This window comes from Scyliorhinus canicula, chromosome 6, assembly GCF_902713615.1.
Source record: "Scyliorhinus canicula chromosome 6, sScyCan1.1, whole genome shotgun sequence".
In the NCBI taxonomy this organism is placed as follows: domain Eukaryota; kingdom Metazoa; phylum Chordata; class Chondrichthyes; order Carcharhiniformes; family Scyliorhinidae; genus Scyliorhinus; species Scyliorhinus canicula.
In genome coordinates, this window is record NC_052151.1 from 190561613 (window position 1) to 190587724 (window position 26112).

General features: G+C 48.1%; 1 protein-coding gene across 1 annotated transcript in view; it reads right to left on the minus strand.

Annotated features, from left to right (window-relative positions):
- LOC119967970 (collagen alpha-1(XIX) chain) overlaps nucleotides 1–26112 on the minus strand; it is a 287876-nt gene that overhangs the window by 130242 nt on the left and 131522 nt on the right. Inside the window, exons 10-11 of the mRNA XM_038801071.1 lie at nucleotides 9621–9674; nucleotides 5357–5401 (exon numbers count right to left, since the gene is read on the minus strand). Of these exons, the coding sequence (XP_038656999.1) occupies nucleotides 5357–5401; nucleotides 9621–9674 (99 nt within the window). The remainder of the gene's footprint in view (nucleotides 1–5356; nucleotides 5402–9620; nucleotides 9675–26112) is intronic.

A 26112-nucleotide genomic window follows, 5' to 3' on the forward strand; every position in this document is an offset into this window, starting at 1 on the left:
TACGAGAAGGGACGGGGATTTAAAACAGGAATTTGGGGAGCTAGGGTGGACGTTGAGAGGCAGGACAAACCATGTTGTCATCTCTGGTTTGTTGCCGGTGCCACGTGCTAGTGAGGCGAGGAACAGGGAGAGAGAGCAGATAAACATGTGGCTGCAGGGATGGTATAGGAGGGAGGGTTTCAGGTAAAAAGTGGAGCTTGTTCAAGGAACAAATACTGCGTGTCCTTGCTAGATATGTCCCGGTCAGGCAGGGAGGAAATGGCCATGTGAGGGAACCATGGTTCACAAAAGAGGCTGAATGTCTTGTCAAGAGGAAAAAGGAAGAGTATGTAAGGATGAGAAAACAAGGTTCAGTTGGGTCGCTTGAGGGTTACAAGTTAGCAAAGAATGAGCTAAAAATAGGAGAGCTAGGAGGGGGCATAAGTCCTTGGCGGGTCAGATCAAGGAAAACCCCAAGGCTTTTTACTCTTATGTGAGAAATAAAAGAATGACCAGGGTGAGGGTAGGGCCAGTCAAGGACAGTCGTGGGAACTTGTCCATGGAGTTAGAAGAAATAGGAGAGGCGTTGAATGAATACTTTTCTTCATTGTTCACCAAGGAGAGGGGCCATGAGGATGAGAGTGTGATACAGGCGGGTAGGATGGAGGAGGTAGATGTTCTGAGGAAGGATGTATTAGCAATTTTGATAAACCTGAGGGTCGACAAGTCCCCTGGGCCAGATGGGATATATCTAAGGATTCTTGGGAGGCAAGGGATGAGATTGCAGAGCCTTTGGCTTTGATCTTTAGGTCCTCACTGAACACGGGGATAGTGCCAGAGGACTGGAGAGTGGCGAATGTTGTTCCTCTGTTCAAGAAAGGGAATAGGAATGCCCCTCGTAATTATAGGCCAGTTAGTCTTACTTCAGTGGTCGGTAAGTTAATGGAAAAGGTCCTGAAGGATAGGATTTATGGCCATTTGGAAAGATGCAGCTTAATCCGGGATAGTCAACACAGATTCATGAAGGGCAAGTCTTGCCTCACAAATTTGATTGAATTCTTTGGGGAGGTAACTAAGTGTGTGGATGAAGGTAGAGCAGTTGATGTTGTACACATGGATTTTAGTAAGGTGTTTGATAAGGTTCCCCATGGTCGGCTCATGAAGAAAGTAAGGAGGTGTGGGATAAAGGGAAATTCGGCCAATTGGATAAGTAATTGGCTATCACATAGAAGACAGAGGGAGGTGGTGGATGGAAAATTTTCAGACTGGAGACCAGTTATCAGCGGTGTACCACAGGGATCAGTGCTGGGTCCTCTGCTGTTTGTGATTTTTATTGATGACTTGGAGGAGGGGGCTGAAGGGTGGGTCAGTAAATTTGCTGATGACACCAAGATTGGTGGAGTAGTGGATGAGGTGGAGGGCTGTTGTAGGCTGCAAAGAGACATTGATAGGATGCAGAGCTGGGCTGAAAAATGGCCTATGGAGTTTAACCCTGATAAGTGCGAGGTGATTCATTTTGGTAGAAAAAATTTGAATGCGGATTACAGGGTCAACGGCAGGGTTCTGAGGAATGTGGAGGAACAGAGAGATCTTGGGGTTCATGTCCACAGATCTCTGAAGGTTGCCACTCACGTGGATAGAGCCGTGAAGAAGGCTTATAGTGTGTTAGCGTTTATTAACAGGGGCTTGAGCTTAAGAGCCGCGGGGTTATGCTGCAACTATACATGACCCTGGTGAGACCACATTTGGGGTATTGTGTGCAGTTCTGGTCACCTCATTATAGGAAGGATGTGGAAGCATTGGAACGGGTGCAAAGGAGATTTACCAGGATGCTGCCTGGTTTGCAGGATAGGTCTTATGAGGAAAGGTTGAGGGAGCTCGGGCTTTTCTCTTTGGAGCAGAGGAAGATGAGAGGAGACTTAATAGAGCTTTATAACATGATGAGGGGGATAGTAGAGTGGACGTTCAGAGACTATTTCCTCAGGTGGATGTAGCTGTTACAAGGGGACATAACTATAAGATTCAGGGTGGGAGATATAGGAGGGATATCCGAGGTAGGTTCTTTACTCAGAGAGTGGTTAGGGTGTGGAATGGACTGGCTGCTGTGATAGTGGAGTACTTTAGGACACTTTAGGAACTTTCAAGCGGTTATTGGATAAGCACATGGAGCACACTAGAATGACAGGGAGTGGGATATCTTGATCTTGGTTTCAGACAATGCTCGGCACAACATTGAGGGCCGAAGGGCCTGTTGTGTGCTGTACTGTTCTATGTTCTAAAACATTAAGTTGGACAATTCAAAGAAAGGACACTTCTGGAACCAGTTAACAAGGAAAGTGCCAGGTAATGGCCATCTCCCATTGCCGCTTGACATTCATTAACATTACCTTCACTGAATCCCTCACTAACAACATCCTGGGGGTTACCATTGATCAGAAACTGAACTGGACTAGCCACATTAATACGGTGGTTAACAGGGCAGGTCAAAGGCTAGAAATACCGCCACGAGTAGATCACCTCCTGACTCCCCAAAGCCTGTCTACAGGGCACAAGTCAGGAGGTTAATGGAATACTCTCTACTTATCTGGATGAGTGCGGCTCAACACCATCCAGGACAAAGGAGCTCTCGAGTGCTCCCCCTTCCGCAATATTCACTCCCTCTACCACAGACGAACAGTGGCAGCCATGTGTACCATCTGCAAGATGCAATACAGTAACTCACCAAGGTTTCTTCCGCAGTACCTTCCAAACCCACAACCATTACCATCTGGAAGGACAAGAGCAGCAGATATCTGGGAACCCCACTATCTGGTTATACGGATGGACGTGCATTGTGTCAGCGTCGAGCTGTTGTTCGGTACTGGCAGCGGCCAGCTCCATGGCCGATAATGGGGCTTGATTCGGGGCAACCCCCTGCTCCTGAGATGGTCCAGGCGTTTCTTTATGACCTTATCCTGGATGTTCACTTTGTACGTCCCTGGTTCTCTTTTCGCCATTATGATCCCAAAGGCCCAGCTGTTCTTGCAGGGTGGGCAGCATGATAACACAGTGTGCAGCACTGTTGCTTCGCAGCTCCAGGGTCCCAGATTCAATTCCAGCTTGTGTCACTGTCTGTGTGGAGTCTGCACCTTCTTCCCGTGTCTGCGTAGTTTTCCTCTGGGTGCTCCGGATTCCTCCCAGAAGTCCCGAAAGATGTGCTGTTAGGTGAATTGGACATTCTGAATTCTCCCTCAGTGTACCCGAACAGGTGCCGGAGTGTGGCGACTAAGGGATTTTCACAGTAATTTCAGTGCAGTGTTAATGTAAGCCTACTCGTGACACTAATAAAGATTATTATTTGAATGGCTGCCATGCAAGGGACAATCAAATTGCCTCCAGGTTCATCAACTGGTGAATCAGCCACCGGCAAATTGAACATCCTGGGCAATTTAGCATGGCCATTCCACCTAACCTGCACATCTTTGGACTGTGGGAGGAAACCGGAGCACCCGGAGGAAACCCACGCACATACGGGGAGGATGTGCAGACTCCGCACAGACAGTGACCCAAGCCGGAATCGAACCTGGGACCCTGGAGCTGTGAAGCAATTGTGCTATCCACAATGCTACCATGCTGCCCATAAGGAAGTAATCAGTGCATGGGGCCAGAGGACGTTGGTAGAGTGTTAAACGAGCATTTCACATCTGCCTTCACTTGAGAGAAGGAAAATGTCGGTACAAAATTCTGGAAGAGGGACTGAGATTTGGCATGGTGATTAGCATGGCTGTCTCAGTGCCAGGGCCCCAGGTTCAATTCAACATCGGGTGACTGTGTGGAGTTTGCACATTCTCCGTGGGTTTCCTCCGGGTGCTCTGGTTTCCTCCCACAGTCCAAAGATGTGCAGGTTAGGTGGATTGCCCATGATAAATTGTCCCAAAGGTTAGCGGGGAGGCACAGTGATAGGGTGTGGTATTGGGCCTGCTGGGGTGCTTTTTTGGAGGGTCAGTGCGAACTCGATGGGCCAACTGGTCTCCTTCTGAACCGTAGGGATTCCATGGTGATGATGCTAGAACATAGGGAGTGAGGAGGTATTGGAGGTTTTGATGGACAAAGTGGACAAATCCCCAGGTCAGGATTAGTTGTCATCCAGGCTGCCCTGAGAGGCAAGGGAGGAAAATGTTTATTTCCTCACTGGCCACATGGGAGGTGCCAGAGGCTTGGAGGACAGTGAACATTGGTTCCACTTTTCAAGAAGGTGATAGAGATAAACAAGGGAATTACAGACCAGCGAGTCTCACATCAGTGCGATGGAAACTATTGGAGAAAATTCTTAAGGAGAAAATGTATCTCCACTTGGAGAGGCAGGTTTTGATCAGGGATAGTCATCATGGCTTTGACAGATGGAGGTGCTGCCTAACAAATTGAAAGTGGTTGTCAAAATGACCAAATGAAAATTCAATGTGCAGTTTCTTTTTGCATCTCATCTTATTGCATTAGAATCGTGGTTCATTTTCAATGTAGACGGAACGTGAAAACCAGCAAATAATCACCCATTGTTGACGGGAAGAATTTAACTCTTTCCCGGATCCCCTAATCTTAGAAACACCTTCGTCCTTATACCTCACACTTTCCATAATGTCTCTGAAGATGCAGCCGCAAGACTTGGACGTGTATTACAAGTATGTTCCACCCAATACATGACAGGGGTGTCATGTTACTCCCATGTGCTTAGATTTTATGCATCTGCTCTCACATCTCATTCCTTTGACTTGGCAATTGCTTCAGACATTGCAGGGATGTTTTCAATGAGCGGTCGCTATCATCCCCAAGTATTTCTCGAGCTCCGTCTTCTGAAAGGTTATACCTTTCATTGCATAATCATATTTACTATCTACCGTTTTAGAATTTACACTTTATCTTCAGTAGCAGATATTGCCTCGCTCGTATTTTAATCAACTTTCAGTGAAGCTCAGATTCGTCCTGCGTAACTATAGGCAGGGGCTTTTTTATAATTCTGTGTAAAATAAAGTGAGTAAGGTCATCATAGTCTCAGATGACCATTGATTGCCTTCCCCTTTGAGGGGGACAGCTGCCTGGTGGTGATTTAACCAGAGGGTCACCACACCCCAGGTGAGGCCTTCATAACCACAATCAATACAGCAATTGAACCCGGGCTGCTGGCCTTGCTCGCCCGCTGTCCAGTCAACTGAGCTAAACCAAGTAACTGGCTGAAGGCAGGCTGCTGTTTCACAATTACCACACAAAGTCGGCATTGTGCCTAGTACATCCACAATCTCCCAAGGACATTCAATCCCTTCTGACAAGTGGATATTTTTGACTCGCGCGTGAAAAATTTCGTATCAAAACTTCCGCTTAAAAAATTCCAAATTAAACTTACTTTTTCTCCTCTTGGACCAGGAACACCCAGGTCTCCCTTTAAACCCTGTACAAGATAAGAGATTGATTGCTTTAATATTAAATTAGACATCCGTTCTTTACATTAATAATTACGTTAAAACAACATGATTGTCCTTAGAATCCCTACAGTGCAGAGGGAGGCCATTCGGCCCATCAAGTCTGCACTGATCCTCGGAGTGAGCACTCTCCCCTGGCTCCCTTCCCCACCCTATCCCTCTAGCCCCACCTAACCTGTTGGGCACAAAGGGACAATTATAGCATGGCCAATCCACCTAACCTGCACATCTTTGGACTGTGGAGGAAACCGGAACCACCCGGAGGAAACCCACGCAGACACGGGGACAAAGTGCAAATTCCACACGGAGTTACCCGAGGCTGGAATTGAACCCGGGTCCTTGGCGCTGTGAGGCAGCAGTGCTAACCACTGTGCCGCCAATCTTTCAAAATGAAGGTGAAGTTCTACAAATTGTTTTTACAAATTTAGAGTTACCAGAGCAAAACTGAATCTATGCTGCCCTGCAAACAATTCCGTTATTTATTACACTGTATTTCATACTTTTAAAACAAAAGGCAATCTGCTGAAATATCCAGGCCTGAGGGCAGGTCCTCACCAGGGATGAGAATAGGAGTGAAAATGGAAGTAATGGCCATGCTTTAAGAAAGAAACTGTAAAGTGTGCAAGCAAGGGAGGACTGAGCACAGGAAGAAATTCCATTGTTCTGGGGGTTCTGTGAGGAAAAAAGTAGAAGGAAAGCAGCAGGGTAGCATGGTGGTTAGCATAAATGCTTCACAGCTCCAGGGTCCCAGGTTCGATTCCCGGCTGGGTCACTGTCTGTGTGGAGTCTGCACGTCCTCCCCCTGTGTGCGTGGGCTTCCTCCGGGTGCTCCGGTTTCCTCCCACAGTCCAAAGATGTGCGGGTTAGGTGGATTGGCCATGCTAAATTGCCCATAGTGTCCTAATAAAGGTAAGGTTAAGGGGGGGGTTGTTGGGTTACGGGTATAGGGTGGATATGTGGGTTTGAGTAGGGTGATCATGGCTCGGCACAACATTGAGGGCCGAAGGGCCTGTTCTGTGCTGTACTGTTCTATGTTCTGTGTTCTATGAAATGGAGTAAGGAGTCTGGATTTCTATGCAGTAAGAAAATTGGTCAGGACTGCATGGGTGGTAGCATATCGGCTCCCAATCTTACTGACAATATGTTCTTGACAGACAGTGAGTAAAAATTTTAAAGAGGCAAGACTAACCTCACACCGGACATTAAATGAAAAAGATTTTGTTTACTTCACGTAATCTATATTTGAATTAACTAACATCAATATTATTCTTCAGAATTATGGTTCAGGAAGCCCAAAGATGACTGGGCCCTTCATCTAATAACTAAATGCACATTGACTGTCATGGAAGAATGAACAACATTATGATCACATACAGCTAAAGCAATTAATGCAGATTTGCCTTGACAAATTTGTTCAAGAGGAGAGCAAGCAAAGTCTCCCAGTTGTCTTCCTGTTCCATCTTCTCCTGGCAAAGATGACTTTAAAGATCAGACCCTTTTACTTCTACCTAAGTTTGATGGGAGAGTTGTTCTGTACCTTAGCAACCAGAATATGCAAGGCCACCTAAGCTGGAGTCAGGGAGACCATTATACCAATACCACCGCTACCTCAAGGAGAATTAGGGAGGGGCAATAAATGCTGGCCTGGCCGGCAGTGACGACAGTCCATGGTTGAGTTTTTAAAAATGCATGTCTCCTCAGCAAGATCAGATAAAAATCAAAGAGATAAACAATATGGGTGTCGGTGGCTAGGCCAGCATTTATTCCCCATCTAACTGCCCTTGAGAAGGCGGTGGTGAGCTGCCTTCTTGAACCACTGCAGTCCATGTGGTGTAGGGACATGCACAGCACTGTTAGGAAGGGAGTTGCCAGATTTTGACCCAGCGACAATGAGGGAACAGCAATACATTAAGTCAGGATGGTGAGTGGCTTGGAGGGAATTTGCAGGTTTGGGGTCCCCATGCACCTGCTGCCGTTGTCCCTCTAGGTGTCAGAGGTCGCAGGTTAGAAAGCGTTGTTAAAGAAGCCTTGGGGAGTTGATGCAGTGCATCTTTTAGATGGTACAAACTGCCGCCATTGGTGCTGGACAGGATGCAAATCAAGCAGGCTGCTTTGTCCTGGATGGTGCTGTTGGAGCTGCACTCATCCAGGCAGGTAGTGAGTGTTCCAACACACTCCTGACTTGTGTCTTGTAGATAATGGACAGGCTTTGGGGAGTCAGAAGCTGAGTTACTCGCTGCAGGATTCCCAGCCTCTGACCTGCCCTTGTGGCCACAGTATTTATATGGCTAGTCCATTCAGAGATGGTCATTGCATGGAACTTCTGGGAGGTAAATGTTCCTTGGCACTATCAGCCCAAGTTCACTTTCAAAATCTTTAATAATTGTAGATAATCATTAACCTACATTTTTTCTATCAGTCATGAGATGAACTGACTGTACTGTAGTCGGTTCCCTTGATAGACAGTAGTTGTTTAACAGGGAGACATACCACACAAAAGCTAACACAAGGACAAGATTTCTTCAGTGATAAATATACTCTAGGGGCTGGTGCAGTAAATTGTACTGCCACAATTAGATACAACGTGCATTTGCAAGTGAATGGAGGTCTATAAAATGTGTCCACTAAAATGATTAAATGAGTTTAAATTCTGAAGCAATAAACAAGCGAATAATGGCTCATTAGTCAGATTTTATGACCATCACTGAAAGTCCAATAATAATTCCTTTCATTTTCTCTAACAATCAATATTGAGGATGCAAGATTACTGTGATGCTCATAATCTGAGGATTACGGTCTGATCACTTTTCATCTGCTTTGTAGGTGCTGGGTAATTATTGTACCTAAAATGCTTTTGAGACACGCCTGAAAGATATGTAAATTTCAAAGCATCATCTCTCAGTTAATGTCGTTTTTCATTGGGATGTGGGCAATGGAGCTAAGGCCACAGGTATGTCTACCTCAACATGTCCTGAGCAGGTGGCACTGGGATTTCTCCCCGAGGCTTTAAAAAAAATGATTTATTCGCAAGATGTGGGCGTCTCTGGCTGGGTCAGAACGTATTGGCCATTCTGAATTGCCCTCAAATTGTGTGGTTTGTTGGGCCTTTTCAGAGGGCAATAAGAGTCAACCACACTGCTGTGGGTCTGGAGTCACATGTAGGCCAGACCAGGCAAGGACGGCAGATTTCCTTTCCTGAAGGGCATTAGTGAATGCCAATAGGTTTTTATGACAAGCAACAATCATTAGGCATTTAATTCCAGTTTAGAACCCATGCCCACAGAGCATTACCCTTGGGTCTCGAGATTACTGGTCCAGTAACAATGCCACTATACCACCACCTCCCCGAGAACTGCTGCAGTCATTGCTCCCACAATGTTGTTGGATTCAATTTTTGATTGTATCGTCAGGGGTAATTCACGGCCTGGGTGTGGCAGGGCTCATCATTCTAGATCACTAGTGGTTAGCACAGCTGCCTCACGGCGCTGAGGTCCCAGGTTCGATACCGGCTCTGGGTCACTGTCCGTGTGGAGTTTGCACAGTCTCCCTGTGTCTGCGTGGGTTTTGCCCCCACAACCCAAAAATGTGCAGGGTAGGTGGATTGGACACACTAAATTGCCCCTTAATTGGAAAAAATAATTGGGTAATCTAAATTTATTTTTTAAAAAAATCATTCTAGATCACTCTTTCTAACGGATGGAAAATCAAGGGAGGTGGTCGGGTGGAGATTAATGGAATAGAACTTAGTCGAGGTGAATATGGGTGGGCTTTCTCACACCCCCCCCCCCCCACCCCCTCACCAATATCCCTTGATGATCTCATGATGCCCCAAAGTACTTTACTGCCAATTAAGTAGACTTTTAAAATGTATCACTAATGTTAAAAACGGGGCATCCAGTAATGCTTTATAAACTGCTCAAAGATTAAAAGCCAAATAATATAATTTAGTGATAAGGAACTAGTGTTACACAGTGGTGAACTCCCCTGGCCTATAGCATGAGGGACTCTTTTACAAGCTCACCCACTTCTGAAAGATGGCAGATGGCTCTGCATCCCTTAATTCTGTAGCACACTCGCCACACTGCCAAGTGAAGTGTCAGTGTAGATCAGAGCGAGAGTTCAGCATGCAATCCTACGATTTAGACAAGAGTGCCACGCACTAAATAAACCGGAGAAAAAAAAACTTACATCTCTCCCAGGTAAGCCGTGTGATCCAGTTTTTCCAAGGTCTCCTTTTTCACCCTGATTGACAGAAAATGAGAAGTGTAACTATTCATTGTATGCAGAAGCTGCACAGTTCTTGACACCCTACTCCTCCATTCCATCTGCCCCCACTTCTGCCTTTATGAAGGGAAAGAAAGTCATTGATGAAGCAGCTGAAGATGGTTGGGTCCAGGTTGCTACCCTGAGCAACTCCTGCAGTGATGTGCTGGAGCCGAGATGATTGAGCTCCAACCACCACAACCATCTTCCTTGGTGACATAACTCCAACTAGCGGAGAGTTTTCCCCTTCCCCCCTGATTTCTATTGACTCCAGTTTAGCTAGGGATCCTTGATGCCATTCTTGGTCAAATGCTGCCTTGATGCCAAGAGCAGTCGCTCTCACCTCACCTCTGGAGTTCAGACGGCAATGTTTGAACCAAGTCTGTAATAAGGTCAAGAGTTGAATGAACCGGCAGGACCATGTTCCTGAGAAGGTTACTGCTAAGCAAGTGCTGCTTGATAGCACTGTTGATGACCACTTCCATCAGTTTACTGATGATTGAGAGTATGTTGATGGGGCAGTAATTGGCCAGATTGGATTGGTCCTGCTTTTTGTGCACAGGACACATTTGGCCAATTTTCTACATTACTGGATTGATGCCAATGCTGCCACTGTACTGGAACAACTTGGCAAGGAGTGCAGCAAGGTCTGGAGCACACTTCTTCAGTACAATTGCCAGAATGTTTTCAGGGCCCAGAGCCTTCAGCTCGATGACTTAAATCCATTAGAAAGTCCTTGGAAGATGGTCCAAAGGTTGAGCGAGTTTGCGGTGTGGAGAACCTCCATTTTCTGGAAGCTGCTACGTGGAAGACCCACTTGGATGAAGCTCCACCCACCCTGTGGTGCTCTAGGGTCCAGTCGTTGGAGGCCCCCCATTTTCCCTTTGATGTCCGCGAGCTGACCAAGGTCTACTTGACATGAATCCCATATTTTGCACACCATGCTGACCCAGTCATGTTCTGAACTGGCGTGGTTTCCCACTGGTGCTGTGGAGAATCAGTCATGGAGGGAAGATTCTGCGTTTGCCTTCACCTACATCCTATTAGCGCACTGCTGCCTCTAGCGGGAATCACAACCCGCCATGACAGTTAGTATCGAATGATCCCGCTGTAATTTCCATGTTGGCGTGAGACCGAGTTTTGGACCTCCCACCGAAATCTCTCTCCCCCCCCCCCCCCCCCCCCCCAGCCCACCATTCAATCTACCCACGGGGGTCTGGGCTGAAATCCACGCAATGGATTTGCACTTCTGACTACAAACAATGTGAGTAGCGCCGCCTTCCTTACCGGCAGCTGGAGGTGCCATTTCACTCAAACACATGGCATTTGCACGTGCGTGAGCAATGCACTGCTTAGCGGTTGCACAGGAGGTAGGCGCTAGCTTAAAAATATTGTGTCTGAGGAAAATAGGTGTCTGCTTTCAAAGTCTTCACAGTATTTTAAAGAAGCAAAGGATAATTAAAGAGGCAGAGTAAATGGACAGCGAGCTAATGAAGTATGATGAAATAACTTTGGAAATCCAAAATGCAGAATAATGGAGTTCAAAAATCAACCCTAGTTTGAAGAGATCTTTTTATAGTGTTTTATTTCACATTCACACGCTTCACTATTAACTGAACTGGCAATACTTGCTGAACCAATGGACATTACCCAAGAATAAAGTCTGATTGCTCTCGGAGTGTAACCCTACAGTTACTGGCACACAGGTTTTCAACAGAGAAAGATTTAGGTGCAGTCAGGTATTAGGCTCCAATGTATAAAAAACAGACACTTACTGTTAATAAAAGCAAAATGCTGCAGAAATCTACTTAAAAAGTGAAAGTGCGAGAAACACTCCACAGGTCTGGCAATATCTGTGAAGGGAGAAACAGAGTTCACGGGTGCGATTCAGTGGCCTCGATGTGCCTGACTTGGTGTCAGGACAAGGACGTTGAACCTCGCGAGAGGCCTCCATTGGGAATCGCGATGCTCAAAACGTCTCGTGAGATTCAAAGGAATCTTGTGAGGTGTTGCTCTCACTGGGTGAGATCTAGCCATGCATATTTAAATTAGGCTCACTTAAATAGGTATCTGTCATAATATACACACAGGTATATGATGGTGCACAGACCGGCAGTGATTGACACACAGGATGACCAGTGAACACACAGAACACAGCAGCCAATCACCAGACAGGACACGACCACTATAAAGCCAGAGGGCACCAGTTTTCCCGCTCTCTTGGGATCCAGCCTCTGAGACAGTCAGAGCCCGTGAGCAGCAACTAACCCTAACCCTAGGGTTAGGGTTAACCTACACCATGTGGTAGTATGATAGTCTGGTCAGGTTAGCCTCAGGTCTCCAGTCAAGTCAGCATACTGTCAACCCACAGTTAAAGTATGTACGATAGTTAACAGTTCAATAAAATCGAGTTGCATTTCTTCAAGTGTTGGAAGCCTGTCTCTCTCACTGCTGCAGTAAGCGCAGTCCTCGCAGACCCAGCTTACCCAACACATCAGTACCCACCCAATTCACCTGAGGCCTCGGATTCACTTGGCTCCCTCACAAGGCCTCAGCCGGGTGCCATTTGGCACTGGTTCACAAAGCAGTGAACATTTTGTGATGGGGCCTTGGGTTAGGGACAGGGCAGGTTGGCACTGCCACGCTTGCAGGGGCACAGCCAGGGTGCCTGTGCCACAGCACCCAGGTTTGACCAGGTGGCAGTTTGACCAGTTTGATCGGGTCTGGGGGTGCCTTGCCCATAAGGTGGGAGGGGGGGAGGCTCGAGGACCCCAGAAGAAGTTGGCTGAAGTGGGACCAGCGTCCTGAGGCCAAGGTGGGGACACTTGGGGGGGGGGGGGGGGGGGGGGGGGGGGGGGGGACTGAAAGATTAGGATTCCTTTAAAATTGGCACCGCGATCCATGAGTGGTCTTCATGCACTGGTGAACTGAGCTTGTCAGTACAGGAAATCACTTAAAGATTGGCCTCGTTGGGGAGCTCCTCACTGACGCGAAACAAGAAAGCCATAGTGCCTTTGAATAGCGGGGTCGTTCTCAGCGCTGCAGGTGCCAAGTTGCACTCTGTCAATCGTGCCGTTTCGAGGACTTTAACACAAGTATGCTGAATCATTCCCAATGTTTTAAATCGAATATGACTCATTCTCAAAACAGAAGACCCGCTCTGAAGCAAAGTCAAAACGTGAACTTGTTTCTTGCTCTCCAGGTGCTGCCAGACCTGCTGAGAATTTCCACCACGTTTGTTTGTATTTTAGGCAGCACGTTGCAAAGTTGGGTCATGCCGGGGAACAAAGTTTGTACTTGGGAAGTACCGGCAGCAGGGTAGCACGGTGGTTAGCATAAATGCTTCACTGCTCCAGGGTCCCAGGTTCGATTCCCGGCTGGGTCACTGTCTGTGTGGAGTCTGCACGTCCTCCCCCTGTGTGCGTGGGTTTCCTCCGGGTGCTCCGGTTTCCTCCCACAGTCCAAAGATGTGCGGGTTAGGTGGATTGGCCATGCTAAATTGCCCGTAGTGTCCTAAAAAAAGTAAGGTTAATGGGGGGAGTTGTTGGGTTACGGGTATAGGGTGGATACGTGGGTTTGAGTAGGGTGATCATGGCTCGGCACAACATTGAGGGCCGAAGGGCCTGTTCTGTGCTGTACTGTTCTATGTTCTATGTTCTATGTTCTAAAGAGTGACCAAATTACTCGAAGGAGCTCGTGGTAGATTCCCGAACTCTTGGCCAGAATCGCTGGAGTCAAGTCCCATGCCAGGACTTGGGGTGGTTTTCTCCGGCCTCCTAGCTGCATGTTTCTCGGCAGCGCACCGTTCGCTGGCAGCAGGACTCCGCTCCCACCGCTGTCAATGGGAATTCACAGGAGCCACTGCTTTCCACCGGGAAACCCACGGGCGGGGGTGCGCTGCCGCAGGTCCAGAGAATCCCCCCGCCAGCGCACGCTGGAGAATTCCAGCCTTGGTGTCTGGGGAGGGAGTGTTCGTGGTGCAGCTCAATGGGTTTATAACCGGACTCAGGAATCCTTCCACATTCTCCCAAAAGAGGGAAAATGTTTGCGGAGACTAGCAAATCAGAAGTTGCACATGAAAAATGATCAATTAAGAAGGGACATCACTTATTATAATCTATGGGCATTCTCCCAGGCAATTGGATCGCAATTACTTCGGGGAGCCTGAGCAGAGATTGGACCGGGGTTATGGATATCCTCCCCATCTTAATGGCATGGATTTATTTGCATTTCACAGTACCACCTCCTGCCCAGCAGCCAAGAAAACACAACCAGAAATACTTTGGCACTGATACTTGTATCATAATAATATCAAACATTGAACATGCCACCCTTCTCTGCATCCTTGTGATGTAACTCCAAACCATCCTCCTGCATGCTATACTTTGAAGCCTGATCAACCATTGCTTGCACAAATCCAGACCTAATTGCGCTTATTAACGGTGTTCCCGGCTGGAAGAGAAGACTAGTCAAACAATCAGTTGTACGCTGGGGATCAAAGATCTTTGGGCTGAATTCTTTTGGAGACTACGTTCTCCCACCGGAGCTGATATGCAGCAGTTTTACGGTCTCCTTGCCATCATACAGCAGCATGCAATGCAGTATTCCACACCATGCATAAATAGAAGGGAGTCCCAGGAAGTCCCGCTATTGGGCCGCCATCTTGAGCAGAGGGCCCAATAGTGAGGTCCTACATCTGGCACCCCTCCCCGCAACAAAAATTGGACCCAGCCCCCTCTCCATCGCAAATCGGATCCGACCCCCCTCTACTGCACGACAGCCTCCCCAACCCCTGGATTGTCGGAGTGCCCCCTTCCAGTGAAGCCTGAAATAGGAGGGATATCCCTCCCTTCCTTCCCCCCCCATCCCCCGCACCCACAGACCTGCGTTTGAGTGTGGAGTGTGCCTGGAACGCGTTGCCAGGGGAGTTGTGGAAGCAGGTACATTAGCTGCGTTCAAAACGTATCCTGACAAACACATGGATAGGAGGGGTATCGAGGGATATGGCACTGAGGGTTTTGGCTAAGGGGGGTATCATGACCGGTACAGGCTTGGAGGACCGAAGGGCCTGTTCCTGTGCTGTAATGCTCTTTGTAGTTACATATTTGAGTGATTGGAATGCACTTACATCTCTTTGATGTGGTCAATGTTTACAGACATTGGGGTTTCACCGCTTAGACCACTGAAGCGTGAAGGGACATGAATGGATCAAAGCTGCAGATGGTTTTTACAAGCTATCAATCACAGACCACTACTCGAAAGCTATGAATGGCCTGCAGATAGTGGATCTGTGGGAACCAGCCAAAGGCACTGCTGCTCTCCTTTGAGGAACGGATACATGGAGGGGGTTCCTTTGGGCAGGGGGTGTGTGTGGAACCTCCTATTACAGGTGACCCGCCAGGATCTCCCTATCACAGTGGGTCCTTGTGGGGGGAGGGGTCTCAGCATTCAGATAGTCTCTACCATTGTGGCCCTGATGTAATGGACCTTGTGGTAGGTCCATTGACCTATTGGCCCACCACGAGGTCCACCACACCAGGGCCATGATTGGAGAGAACACAAGTGAACCCTGTCCACATGACACCTGGCTACGGGGACTGGAGAATCATGAGAGGGCGAGTATAATACGCTGGGCCCGCTAAATAAATGCAAACGGGTCACTGCATACTCCCGCTGGTGTGTGGCATGGAATTCCATGACTCTACCAGCGGGGGTCGGACCCAATCCCGCTTTTGCCCCGCCGCCTGATTCTCCGTCCCATCGGGGGACGCATTCCGGGTGTCCCCGAACGGAGGATCCAGCCTTTCAAGCAGGAGATGCACATCAGTTACTGAAACACGGTATCAAATTCTTAGTTTCTCTTTGGAAAAAAAAGTGTAATTTTAATTATATTTTATGGCATATCCTTTTGTGAACAGCTGCACAGCTGAGATTTCAGGCCAGAGTTTCTGGCACTCTTGGCACAGTGAATCTGAGGACATAGTTTGCACCTTCACTCTGGCAGGGCAGGGCCTGATCGAGCCAGCAATGCCGACTCCACAGATATTGGGGCGCCATCTGTAAAGTGTGCCCTGGTCAGCATCTGAAATTAACCACCCCCCCCCCCCCCCCCCCCCCCCCCACACGGCCCAAGATAGTTCAAGGGAACATCAAGCATTGCAGCAATCTCCCCTAACCACTGGGGTGACCGTCCCAAACACATAAGGGGAACCACCAATGGGATTCCCCAGAGGGTCCACCCCGGCACTGTCACCCTGTCACTGCCAGGTTTTCACTGCCATGGGGGAAAGTGCCAGGACTCCATTCGCCCTGGGGACAACGCTTATCTTTGCGCCCCTGGATGGCTCCCCTCAAGTTTTTCTGGATCTGTTGTGAGCATTCAGTGAGGAGACAAAGTTATGAGGGGAAGCCCAATAATGATATTGAAGCTTATTAAAAATTTAAATGAGGTTCCCACCTTTCTGGGTAGAACCTACCCAAGGGCGAGGGGCGTGGAAAATCCAGATGCGAGATCTCGCTGGCAAGAATCTATTTGTCCAACTCGAGATTTTGGGTCCAAATCACCATTTACGCTGATGGCGAATGTGGGCTCGCAATTGTCCCCTTCCCTGTGGAGAAATGGGCCCAAATTGTCCTGCGGGTTTCCCGGCAGCTTGGTGAAATCCCATTGACAACGCCGAAGTAGAGTATCCCGCCGTTAGCGAATGGCGTGCCCCCGAGAAACATGCCGCTGTGGGACTGGAGAATCAAGCCCACAAATATCAACTAAACATGTCTAGATTTTCTGGGCAGGTTATTATGATCTCCTTTACGAGGCGAGGCATTTAATAATCATTTACAAAAAATGTAAATGAACTGGAAGTGTTTCTCTCTCAAACACTTCCTTCAGTTCAATTGCATTATCCAACACTGCTAAACAAAACAAACGGAAATGTTTCACCACGCAAAATATTGTAGTTTCTCAGTTCTGGCAAGTTGGATGAAGAAGCGGGTTATAGTTCTGACACCCAGCAGACATTCAAATGAATCGTTTGCATCACAGAGCACAAGCACAATTGCTTCTCCCTCAGTTTACTTCGAGTAAATCTACGCGGAACTTGTTCAAATGGAAAAGTCCCTCATTTTCCAAAATGTGCCCAGACATCCATTCCGCTTGAGCCCGCCCGATTTATGTGGAGCTATTGTTTTTTTCTTAATTTTGTTTTTTTTATAAATTTAGTGAACCCAATTCATTTTTTCCAATTAAGGGGCAATTTAGCGTGGCCAATGCATCTACCCTGCACATCTTTGGGTTATGGGGGGGGAAACCCACGCAGACACAGAAAATGTGCAAACTCCACACGGACAGTGACCCAGAGCCGGGATCGAACCTGGGACCTCGGCGCTGTGAGGCAGCAGTGCTAACCACTGCACCACCGTGCTGCCCCATGTGGAGCTGCTGTTGATACAAAATTATCGTGACACTAATATTTCTGTCCATAAATGCCTTAATGACAGAGCAAGAAACAATCCGTGCCAAACGTACACTGCTGGTCTGTAAAGTCAATCTGATCTCTCAGTCTACCCCTGGCCACAGAGATTGGGGTATATTGTACCCACCTGTAACGTACAAGTCAGGATGAGTGAAGCTGCAATGACACTCAAGAAGCCCGACACCATTCACAATAAGGCAGCCTGCTTGCTTCACATCCTATTCACAAATATTCACTCCCTCCACCACAGGGGTAGCCACATGTACCATATAAAGATCCACTACAGGAACTCATCAAGGTTCCTTGGGCAGCACCTTCCAAACCCACAATGGCTACCATCTAGAAGGATAAGGGCAGCAGCCACATGGGAGCACCACCACCTGCAAGTTCCTGGAACTCCCTCCCTAACAGCACTGTGGGTGTACCTGCACCACATAGACTGCAGCGGTTCAAGAAGACAGCTCACCATCACCTTCTCAAGGCCAGTTAGTGATGGGAAATAAATGCTGGCCAAGACAGCGATGCCCAAATCTCCTGAATGAATGAACGATCAGAAAATAACTATGGGCGCGATTCTCCCAAAACGGGAGAAATCGTAAGGCTGGCGTCAAATCCGGGCGGGTTTGACGCCAGCCCCCCCCCCCTTCGCGACCGGGAACCGATTCTGGTCCCCGGTCGGGGCTAGCAGCCCGACGCCGTAAACTCCGGCATCACGGGCTTAACGAATATCGTTAAGCCCGCTTGCCAGAGTTAGCGCCGGCTGACGCGTCATATGACGTCAGCCGCGCATGCACGGATTGGAAGACTCCAACCCGCGTATATGCAGATGACGTCATCGCGTATTTGCGCGAAACCCGCGCATGCGCGGGCCGGGATGCCCCTCAGCCGCCCCGCGAATGGATACTGCGGGGCGGCGGAAGGACAAAGAGTGCTTGGGCATCGGGCCCGCTGCCCGTGAACGGTGCCCACCGATCGCGGGCCCATGGCACCCTTGGCACGGCCGTGGTACTGCCGTGCCAATTGGTGCCATGGTTATAAAAAGCGAGAGTTTACGGCCGTTTTTACGAACGGCCAGACCAGGTGTGTTTGCCGTTCGTAAAAACAGCCGTAAAGGGCTGGGAACTCGGCCCATCCATCAGCTGAGAATCGCTGCCAGCCGTAAAAAAACGGCGGCAGCGATTCGTGTCGGGAGTTGGGCGTGGGGGGGGGGGGGGGAGAATAGCGGGAGGGCGTCGGAACAGCGTGGCCGTAAAATTTTACGAGCCACGCTATTCTCCGCACCGTCGGGAGTGCGGAGAATCTCGCCCTATGTTTGCTAATGAGGTGTTTCTTTGCGCCAGCGAAGATATGGGGGTCCTGGCAATTCCTGTGCCAATCCAAAAAGGAACCTCAAGTCCTGCTGACATATAATTCAGGAAAAATGTGTGTTTTCTGACTAGATAATTTTGTGACAAATCAAGCAGATTTACTTTCATATCGATAGAGAAAATTATAACCCATAATAACCACCAACTTTCTGTTCAATTGGAAGTTTCTCTTATATTGGGCGGTTCCATGATTCTCTGCTTTTAACAAGGAACAAAGAACAAAGAAAAGCACAGCACAGGAACAGGCCCTTCGGCCCTCCAGGCCCGTGCCGATCATGCTGCCCGACTAAACTACAATCTTCTATACTTCCGGGGTCTGTACCCCTATATTCCCATCCTATTCATGTATTTGTCAAGATGCCCCTTAAATGTCACTATCGTCCCTGCTTCCACCACCTCCTCCGGCAGCGAGTTCCAGGCACCCACTAACCTCTGTGTAAAAAAACTCGCCTCGTACATCTCCTCTAAACCTTGCCCCTTAAACCTATGCCCCCTAGTAATTGACCCCTCTACCCTGGGGTAAAGCCTCTGACTATCCACTGTCTATGCCCCTCATAATTTTGTCAACCTCTATCAGGTTGCCCCTCAACCTCCGTCATTCCAGTGAGAACAAACCGAGTTTATTCAACCACTCCTCATAGCTAATGCCCTCCATACCAGGCAACATCCTGGTAAATCTCTTCTGCACCCTCTCTAAAGCCTCCACATCCTTCTGGTAGTGTGGCAACCAGAATTGAACGCTATACTCCAAGTGTGGCCTAACTAAGGTTCTATACAGGGAGACGAGGTCAGGGGAGAGTGGGCCAGAGGCTTGCCACCCTTTCTCCAATCCAAAGACCTTTTCGTCAGTTAGGCCTGACCTGGAGCATATGACTGTGCAATTGCTCCATATTTAAAGACATTTTGCATCAAATAAGAGATGTCAGGCATTTCCTACATGTTGTTAGTGTGGTCTGCCAGTATGAGATTATACGACATAGGAGCAGAATTAGGCCATACGGCCCATCGAGTCTGCTCCACCATTCAATCATGGCTGATTTTTTTCTCATCCCCATTCTCTTGCCTTCTCCCCATAACCCCTAATCCCCTTATTAATCAAGAACCTATCTTTCTATGTCGTAAACACACTCTACTTGGCCTCCACAGCTTTCTGTGGCAATGAGTTCCACACATTCACCATCCTCTGGTTGAAGAAATTCCTCCTCATCTGTTTTAAAGGATCATCCCTTTAGTTTGAGGCTGTGGAATCAGGTTCTAGATTTTCCTACAAGTGGAAACATCCTCTCCATGTCCACTGTATCCAGGCCTCGCAGAATCCTGTAAGTTTCAAGAAGATCCCCCCTCATCCTTCTAGACTCCAACGAGTACAGACCCAGAGTCCTCAGCCATTCCCCATATGTCAAGCTCTTCATTCCAGGGATCATTCTTGTGAAACTCCTGAAGTCACAAAGGCTGAGAGTTCTCGTGTACAAGTTGTCTATCTGTTCCTTTTCATCTTTTCTGATGTTCATTTCCAATCAAGAGACTGAACTGATAAACCCAAAGTCAAAATTGGCTTCAGTGAGAGCTATCAGGTCATGTAAATTTTGGGGAACTCCATGCACACTTTCAACCAGGGTTGGAGTGGTCCTAACCTTGTAACCAGTTGAATAAACCCTGCCTGCTGTCCTCTCCTTAACCTACAAGGACTGGGGTCACTGCAATATTTCAACTCCTGCCTTGCTGCAAATCAAGCCTTACAGACTGGGGCTCTCCTCTTCTGCGAGGCTCCGGACTACATACGTTCGCCACTTTTGCTCATTCCTGTAGCCAGTAGAGGTCACGTTTCAACTTCCGGATACAAAATAAAATTTACACGGTTAAGTGTTGTCCGGAAGAGAGAAAGGCATTCGAGAACGTGATTTCATGGCTGAAATTCCTTGCTGACTGAAACTCAAATGCAGCTCCGCAGCCTATTACACGTGGCACAGCGGTGGTTGTCTCTACACTGTCCCTTTGTGTCTGCTGTGCAGCTCAAATCCTAATCACAGGGCTGCAGCATTGGCTGTAACAATCAAAATCATAAAGAAGGCAGAGGGCATGGATTATCGATTCCTCATGTTATATTAATTGCTTTTGCATTATTCATCTATCTATTTTAAATGAGTAGTGTCTACTTAGTCTTTGAAAATATGATCAATGCTCCCACGGGAATGCAAAGATTAATGTGATTTATATATATTGTAAGTAATTTTAATTAATCCTGTTTAACAGAGACAGTAGTTCAGTTTCACCAGCTGAATTAACATTCGCGGGGTGAAGTAGCAGCAGAGATTGACAGCATTTCTGCCTCCCAACTCACATCTGCTGGAGGCCCAATCCATTTTCTTGGGTCATTGCATATGCACGGCTGACTTGCAGCAGTTTCCCACCATGAACTACGATTCTGTCAGCCACTGACTGCAAAACCCTGAGCAAAATTCAGAGATAAGTGAGAAAGCAACTATCACGGAGGAAGAGTAGGCCTCGACCAGACCCTTTCCTTTCGCTGCCAGATTTAGCTTCAAGCCAGGACACAGCAGGTGGCGGTGTCTGAGGGAAGGAGAAGGCGAGTAGCCTTCTCCGAGTTCAGAAGCAGAAATGCTGTCTATCTCTGCTGCTACTTCACCCCACGAATGTTAATCCAACTGGTGAAACTGGACTACCGTCACTGTTAAAACTTGGTATGGTGAAGCAGCAGTGGATAACGCTGTCGGTATCTCTGGATTTATTCCACCCGATTTCAAGCAGGATTGTGGATGAGAACCCGCACTGGATTAGATACATCACTGGTAAAACAGAGAGATTCTTCTGCTGCTGGCTGAGGGAGCCACGGCCACCTTTACTCTGTGCCATCGTTTTCACATTCCAGCATGCCAGTTTTTGTTTGCCCTGGGATGTGGGCATTGCTGACATCTGTTTCAGCATTTGTTACCCATCCCTTGAACTGAGTGGCTTGTTAGGCTATAGGAGAGAGCAGTTCAGAGTCAACCGCATTGCTGTGGGCCTGGACTCGAATGTCGGCCTAACCACCCAAGTATGGCAGATTCCCCTTCCCCAAGGGGCATTGGTGAACCAGATGGGTTTGTCATGGTGGGATTCGAACTCACATCGCCAGAAAATTCGCCTGGACCTCCATTGCTAGCCCAATGATATTACCACTACATTACCGTCTCCATATCATTGAAATGACAAATCAAAAATGGGTGAGTTTGAAGTCAGTGCTCCACTTGGGGCTTCAATCCTTGTGATTGGATAGCAAGGCCAATTTTGGGAGGGAGTTAGAGGGGCATGATGGGAGATACATTTTGGGAAGGGTAGAGGGGCATGATGGGAGATTACTCCCTCCAGAGAGTGGTGAGATCTGGAACTCAATGCCTGAAGGACTGGCAGAGGCAAACCTTCATAACAATAAAAAAATACTTAGATGCACTTGAAATACCAAAAGGTTATAGAATAATAACTGGAAAGTGGCTTTAGGTTGGATGGCACTTTGACAGTCAGCATGGACGAAAAGGCCGCTTCCTGTGCTGTTCAACTTTGTAGATTATAGGGCAGGACGGTGGCCTAGTGGTTAGCACAACCGCCTCACGGCGCTGAGGTGCCAGGTTCGATCCCGGCTCTGGGTCACTGTCCGTGTGGAGTTTGCACATTCTCCCCGTGTCTGCGTGGGTTTCGCCCCCACAACCCAAAAATGTGCAGAGTAGGTGGATTGGCCAAGCTAAATTGCCCCTTAATTGGAAAAAATAATTGGGTAATCTAAATTTATTTTAAAAAAACTTTGTAGATTATATTGAAATTCAATCTGCATTTTAAGATCTGAATTTCAAGTCATCTCTCTCTGGTATCACACCCTGTTCTCAATTGGCTTGGGAAATAATCTGGAACAGCGCGTTGTCCATAATTTGTGCAGTTAGCCCTATTTTCGTTTCAACCAATTTCAGCTCTCCATATCGAATGTAAAGCAACCGTGACTCCCAACAGACTTGAACACGGAGGGAAATTAAAGGACCATGACCTTGATATATCTGGGAGACACCAGTATTATGACAATCATTTGACGCAGGGGGAATCAATTCAGAGATCCTGCCTCCGAACAAAACCCCAAGGAGCCCAGAATTATTCACCTGGGAAAGAAAAAGAAAAGGTCGTAGGCTCCACGAGAATCCACATCACATTTTACGTTAGCTAATTTGACACTGGAAATGGTTACTTCAAATACAAATAAAATATTCACTAACTCGGAGTCATTATCAATAATATTGAAAAACATTTCCCCCAGGTAATCAATGGAAAAATTAAGATAAAACTGGATCAAATTCAGTGGAAACAGCATGGTGTAATAGGTAAAGTATCGTTGCGTAAAGAGAGAATTTTGCACTGTGGTCATTTGTTCTGCCGTAGCCATCTATTCTTATGAAATCAATGCGTAGGCAGAGTTCTTCAGGTTATTGGCCTATGCTTACAGGTTACAGTAGTTCAGGATTCACAAAGGGTAGAGAGGCTGCTTTCACCACGGAGCAGACACATTTTCTAGGTATTACATTAGCCCACGCTTTTGCACTAATTAATTGCAACTCCAACTCATAAAAGCTTTGTTGTCTTTCCAACCAAGATTCTTTTCAAAACATGACTGCGCCAGGCTTTCTAATCCCTACTTCACCAATTACTTATAATACATGGGGGGCGATTCTCCGAGCCCCGCGCCGGGCCGGAGAATCGCCACAATCGCGCCATGGTGGTTTGCAGGATAGGTTTGCAGGATAGGTCTTATGAGGAAAGGTTAAGGGAGCTAGGGCTTTTCTCTTTGGAGCGGAGGGGGATGAGACGCGACTTAATAGAGGTTTATAAGATGATGAGGGCAGCACGATAGCATTGTGGATAGCACAATCGCTTCACAGCTCCAGGGTCTCAGGTTCGATTCCGGCTTGGGTCACTGTCTGTGCGGAGTCTGCACATCCTCCCTGTATGTGCGTGGGTTTCCTCTGGGTGCTCCGGTTTCCTCCCACAGTCCAAAGATGTGCAGGTTAGGTGGATTGGCCATGATAAATTGCCCTTAGTGTCCCTTAGTGTTGGGTGGGGTTACTGGGTTATGGGGATAGGGTGGAGGTGTTAACCTTGGGTAGGGTGCTCTTTCCAGGAGCCGGTGCAGACCCGATGGGCCGAATGACCTTCTGCACTGTAAATTATATGATCTATGAGGGGGATAGATAGAGTGGATGTGATGCACCATCAATCGGACACAAGGCGAGAGGTAGTTCCAAACGACAGGCTTTAATACACTAAATATGTGCCCGGCAGTAGACATACAGAGAAAGGCTGACTGCCAGCCGGTACGGGTTCTTATACCCAGCCTTGTAGGCAGAGCTACCTACCTCTCAGCCAATCGGCGGGGAGGCACATGACTAGCCTCAGCCAATTGGCAGAGAGTCACATGACTTGCCTGGGCCAATGGGCGCGAGTCTTCTGCACCAATGGCAGCTTGGTTCTAGGGTACCGTAATCTCCCTAGTCATACTACCACAGGATGTTCAGCGACTATTTCCTCGGGTGGATGTAGCTGTTACAAGGGGGCATAACTGTAAGATTCAGGGTGGAAGATACAGGAGGGATGTCCGAGGTAGGTTCTTTACTCAGAGAGTGGTTGGGTGTGGAATGGACTGCCTGCTGTGATAGTGGAGTCGGACACTTTAGGAACTTTCAAGCGGTTATTGGATAGGCACATTGAGCACAACAGAATGACAGGGAGTGGGATAGCTTGATCTTGGTTTTGGAAAATGCTTGGCACAACATCGAGGGCCGAAGGGCCTGGTCTGTGCTGTACTGTTCTGTTCTATGTTCTACGTATGTTCTGGAGATATCCAATCCGGCTAATTACCATCCCATCAGTTTGTTCTTGATCATAAGCAATATGATGGAAAGTGTCATCAACTTGAAGGGAACGGAGAGTCAACGTGGATTTGTTAAAGGACTGTTTATCTGTCGAACTGGAGGAAGTGCCTTTGGGAGGGTTGAGAACGGTTATGCCTCTAATGTAGTCTACACAGATTTTAACCACAGTTTTTGACCAGAGCCAACATGGCAGACAGATCAGCAAATATTCCAACAAGAATACTGAAGACTTGTGCTCCAGAACTAGCTGCACCCCAAACTAAGTTGCTCCAGTAAAGCTACAGCATTGGCATCTACACAATAATGTTTCCCAGGTATACCCTGTATACAAAAAGCACGACAAATAAGAATATAACATGCAAACATAACTAGGAGCAGAAGTAGGTCATCTGGCCCCTCGAGCCTGCTCCGCCATTCAATAAGTTCTTGGCTGATCTTTTTGTGGACAGCTCCAATTACCCACCCGCTCACCATAACACTTAATTCCTTTGCTGTTCAAAAATGTATCTATCTTTGCCTTGAAAATATTTAATGAGGCAGCCTCAACTGCTTCACTGGGCACAGGGAATTCCACAGATTCACAACCCTTTGGGTTAATAGATTCCCCCTCAACGCAATCCAAAACTGCTCCCCCTTCTTTTGAGGCCATGTCCCCCCTAGTTCTAGTTTCACTCACCAGTGGAAACAACCTCCCTGCTTCAATCTTAACTATTACCTTCATAAATTGTTTATGTTTCTATACCACCATTCTTATAAATTCCAGTGAGTATAGTCCCAGTTTACAGAGTCTCTCCTCATAATCCAATCCTCTCAAATCCGGAATCAATCTAGTGAATCTCCTCTGTACCCCATCCAGTGCCATTATATCCTTTCTCAAGTAAGGAGACCAAAACTGTACACAATACTCCAGTGGCCTAACCAGCATTGTATTGTTCAACTCAATCCCTCCAGCAATGAAGGACAAACTTCCATTTGCAGCATAACCTGGGCCACATTCAGGTTTGGGATAATAAGTGGTAAGTAACATTCGTGCCCCCAGATGCGATGAATGTAACTTCCAATATTTTGGGGACGATTCTCCCAAATGGAGCCCAAGTGTTCGCGCCGCCGTGAACGCCGTGGCGTTTCATGATGGCGCAAACCGGGCCCGGGTAGGACCTATTCTGTCCCCCACAGGGGGCCAGCACAGCGGTTCATGCCGCTCCAGCCTCCTTTCCCGGCGCCAAATCTGTGCCACGCCAACCCGCGCATGTGCAGTTGGGTCGCGCCAACCTGCGCATGCGCGGGGGACTTCTTTAGCGCGCCGGCCCCGACTCAACATGGCGTCGGTGTTCAGGGGCGGCCCTGCCGAAAAGTAGGCCTGGGAAGGGGAAGGGGAAGGGGGGGGGCGGGGAAGAGGCCGGCCCGCCGATTGGTCGCGGGCCAGACCCCATTGGAGGCCCCCCCCCCGGTGAAGGAGCCCCACTCCCCGCCCCACAGGCCGCCCCCCGACCGTTCGCGCAGAGTTCCCGCCGGCAGCGATCAGGGGTGAACGGCGCCGGCGGGACTCTGGCATATCTGCGCGGCCACTCGTCCCATTTGGGCCGGAGAATCGGCAGCCCCGCTGATTCCAGCGGCCCGCAGCCGGTGTACGGCAATCGCGCCGGCGCAAATGGCGCTGATTTTCCGC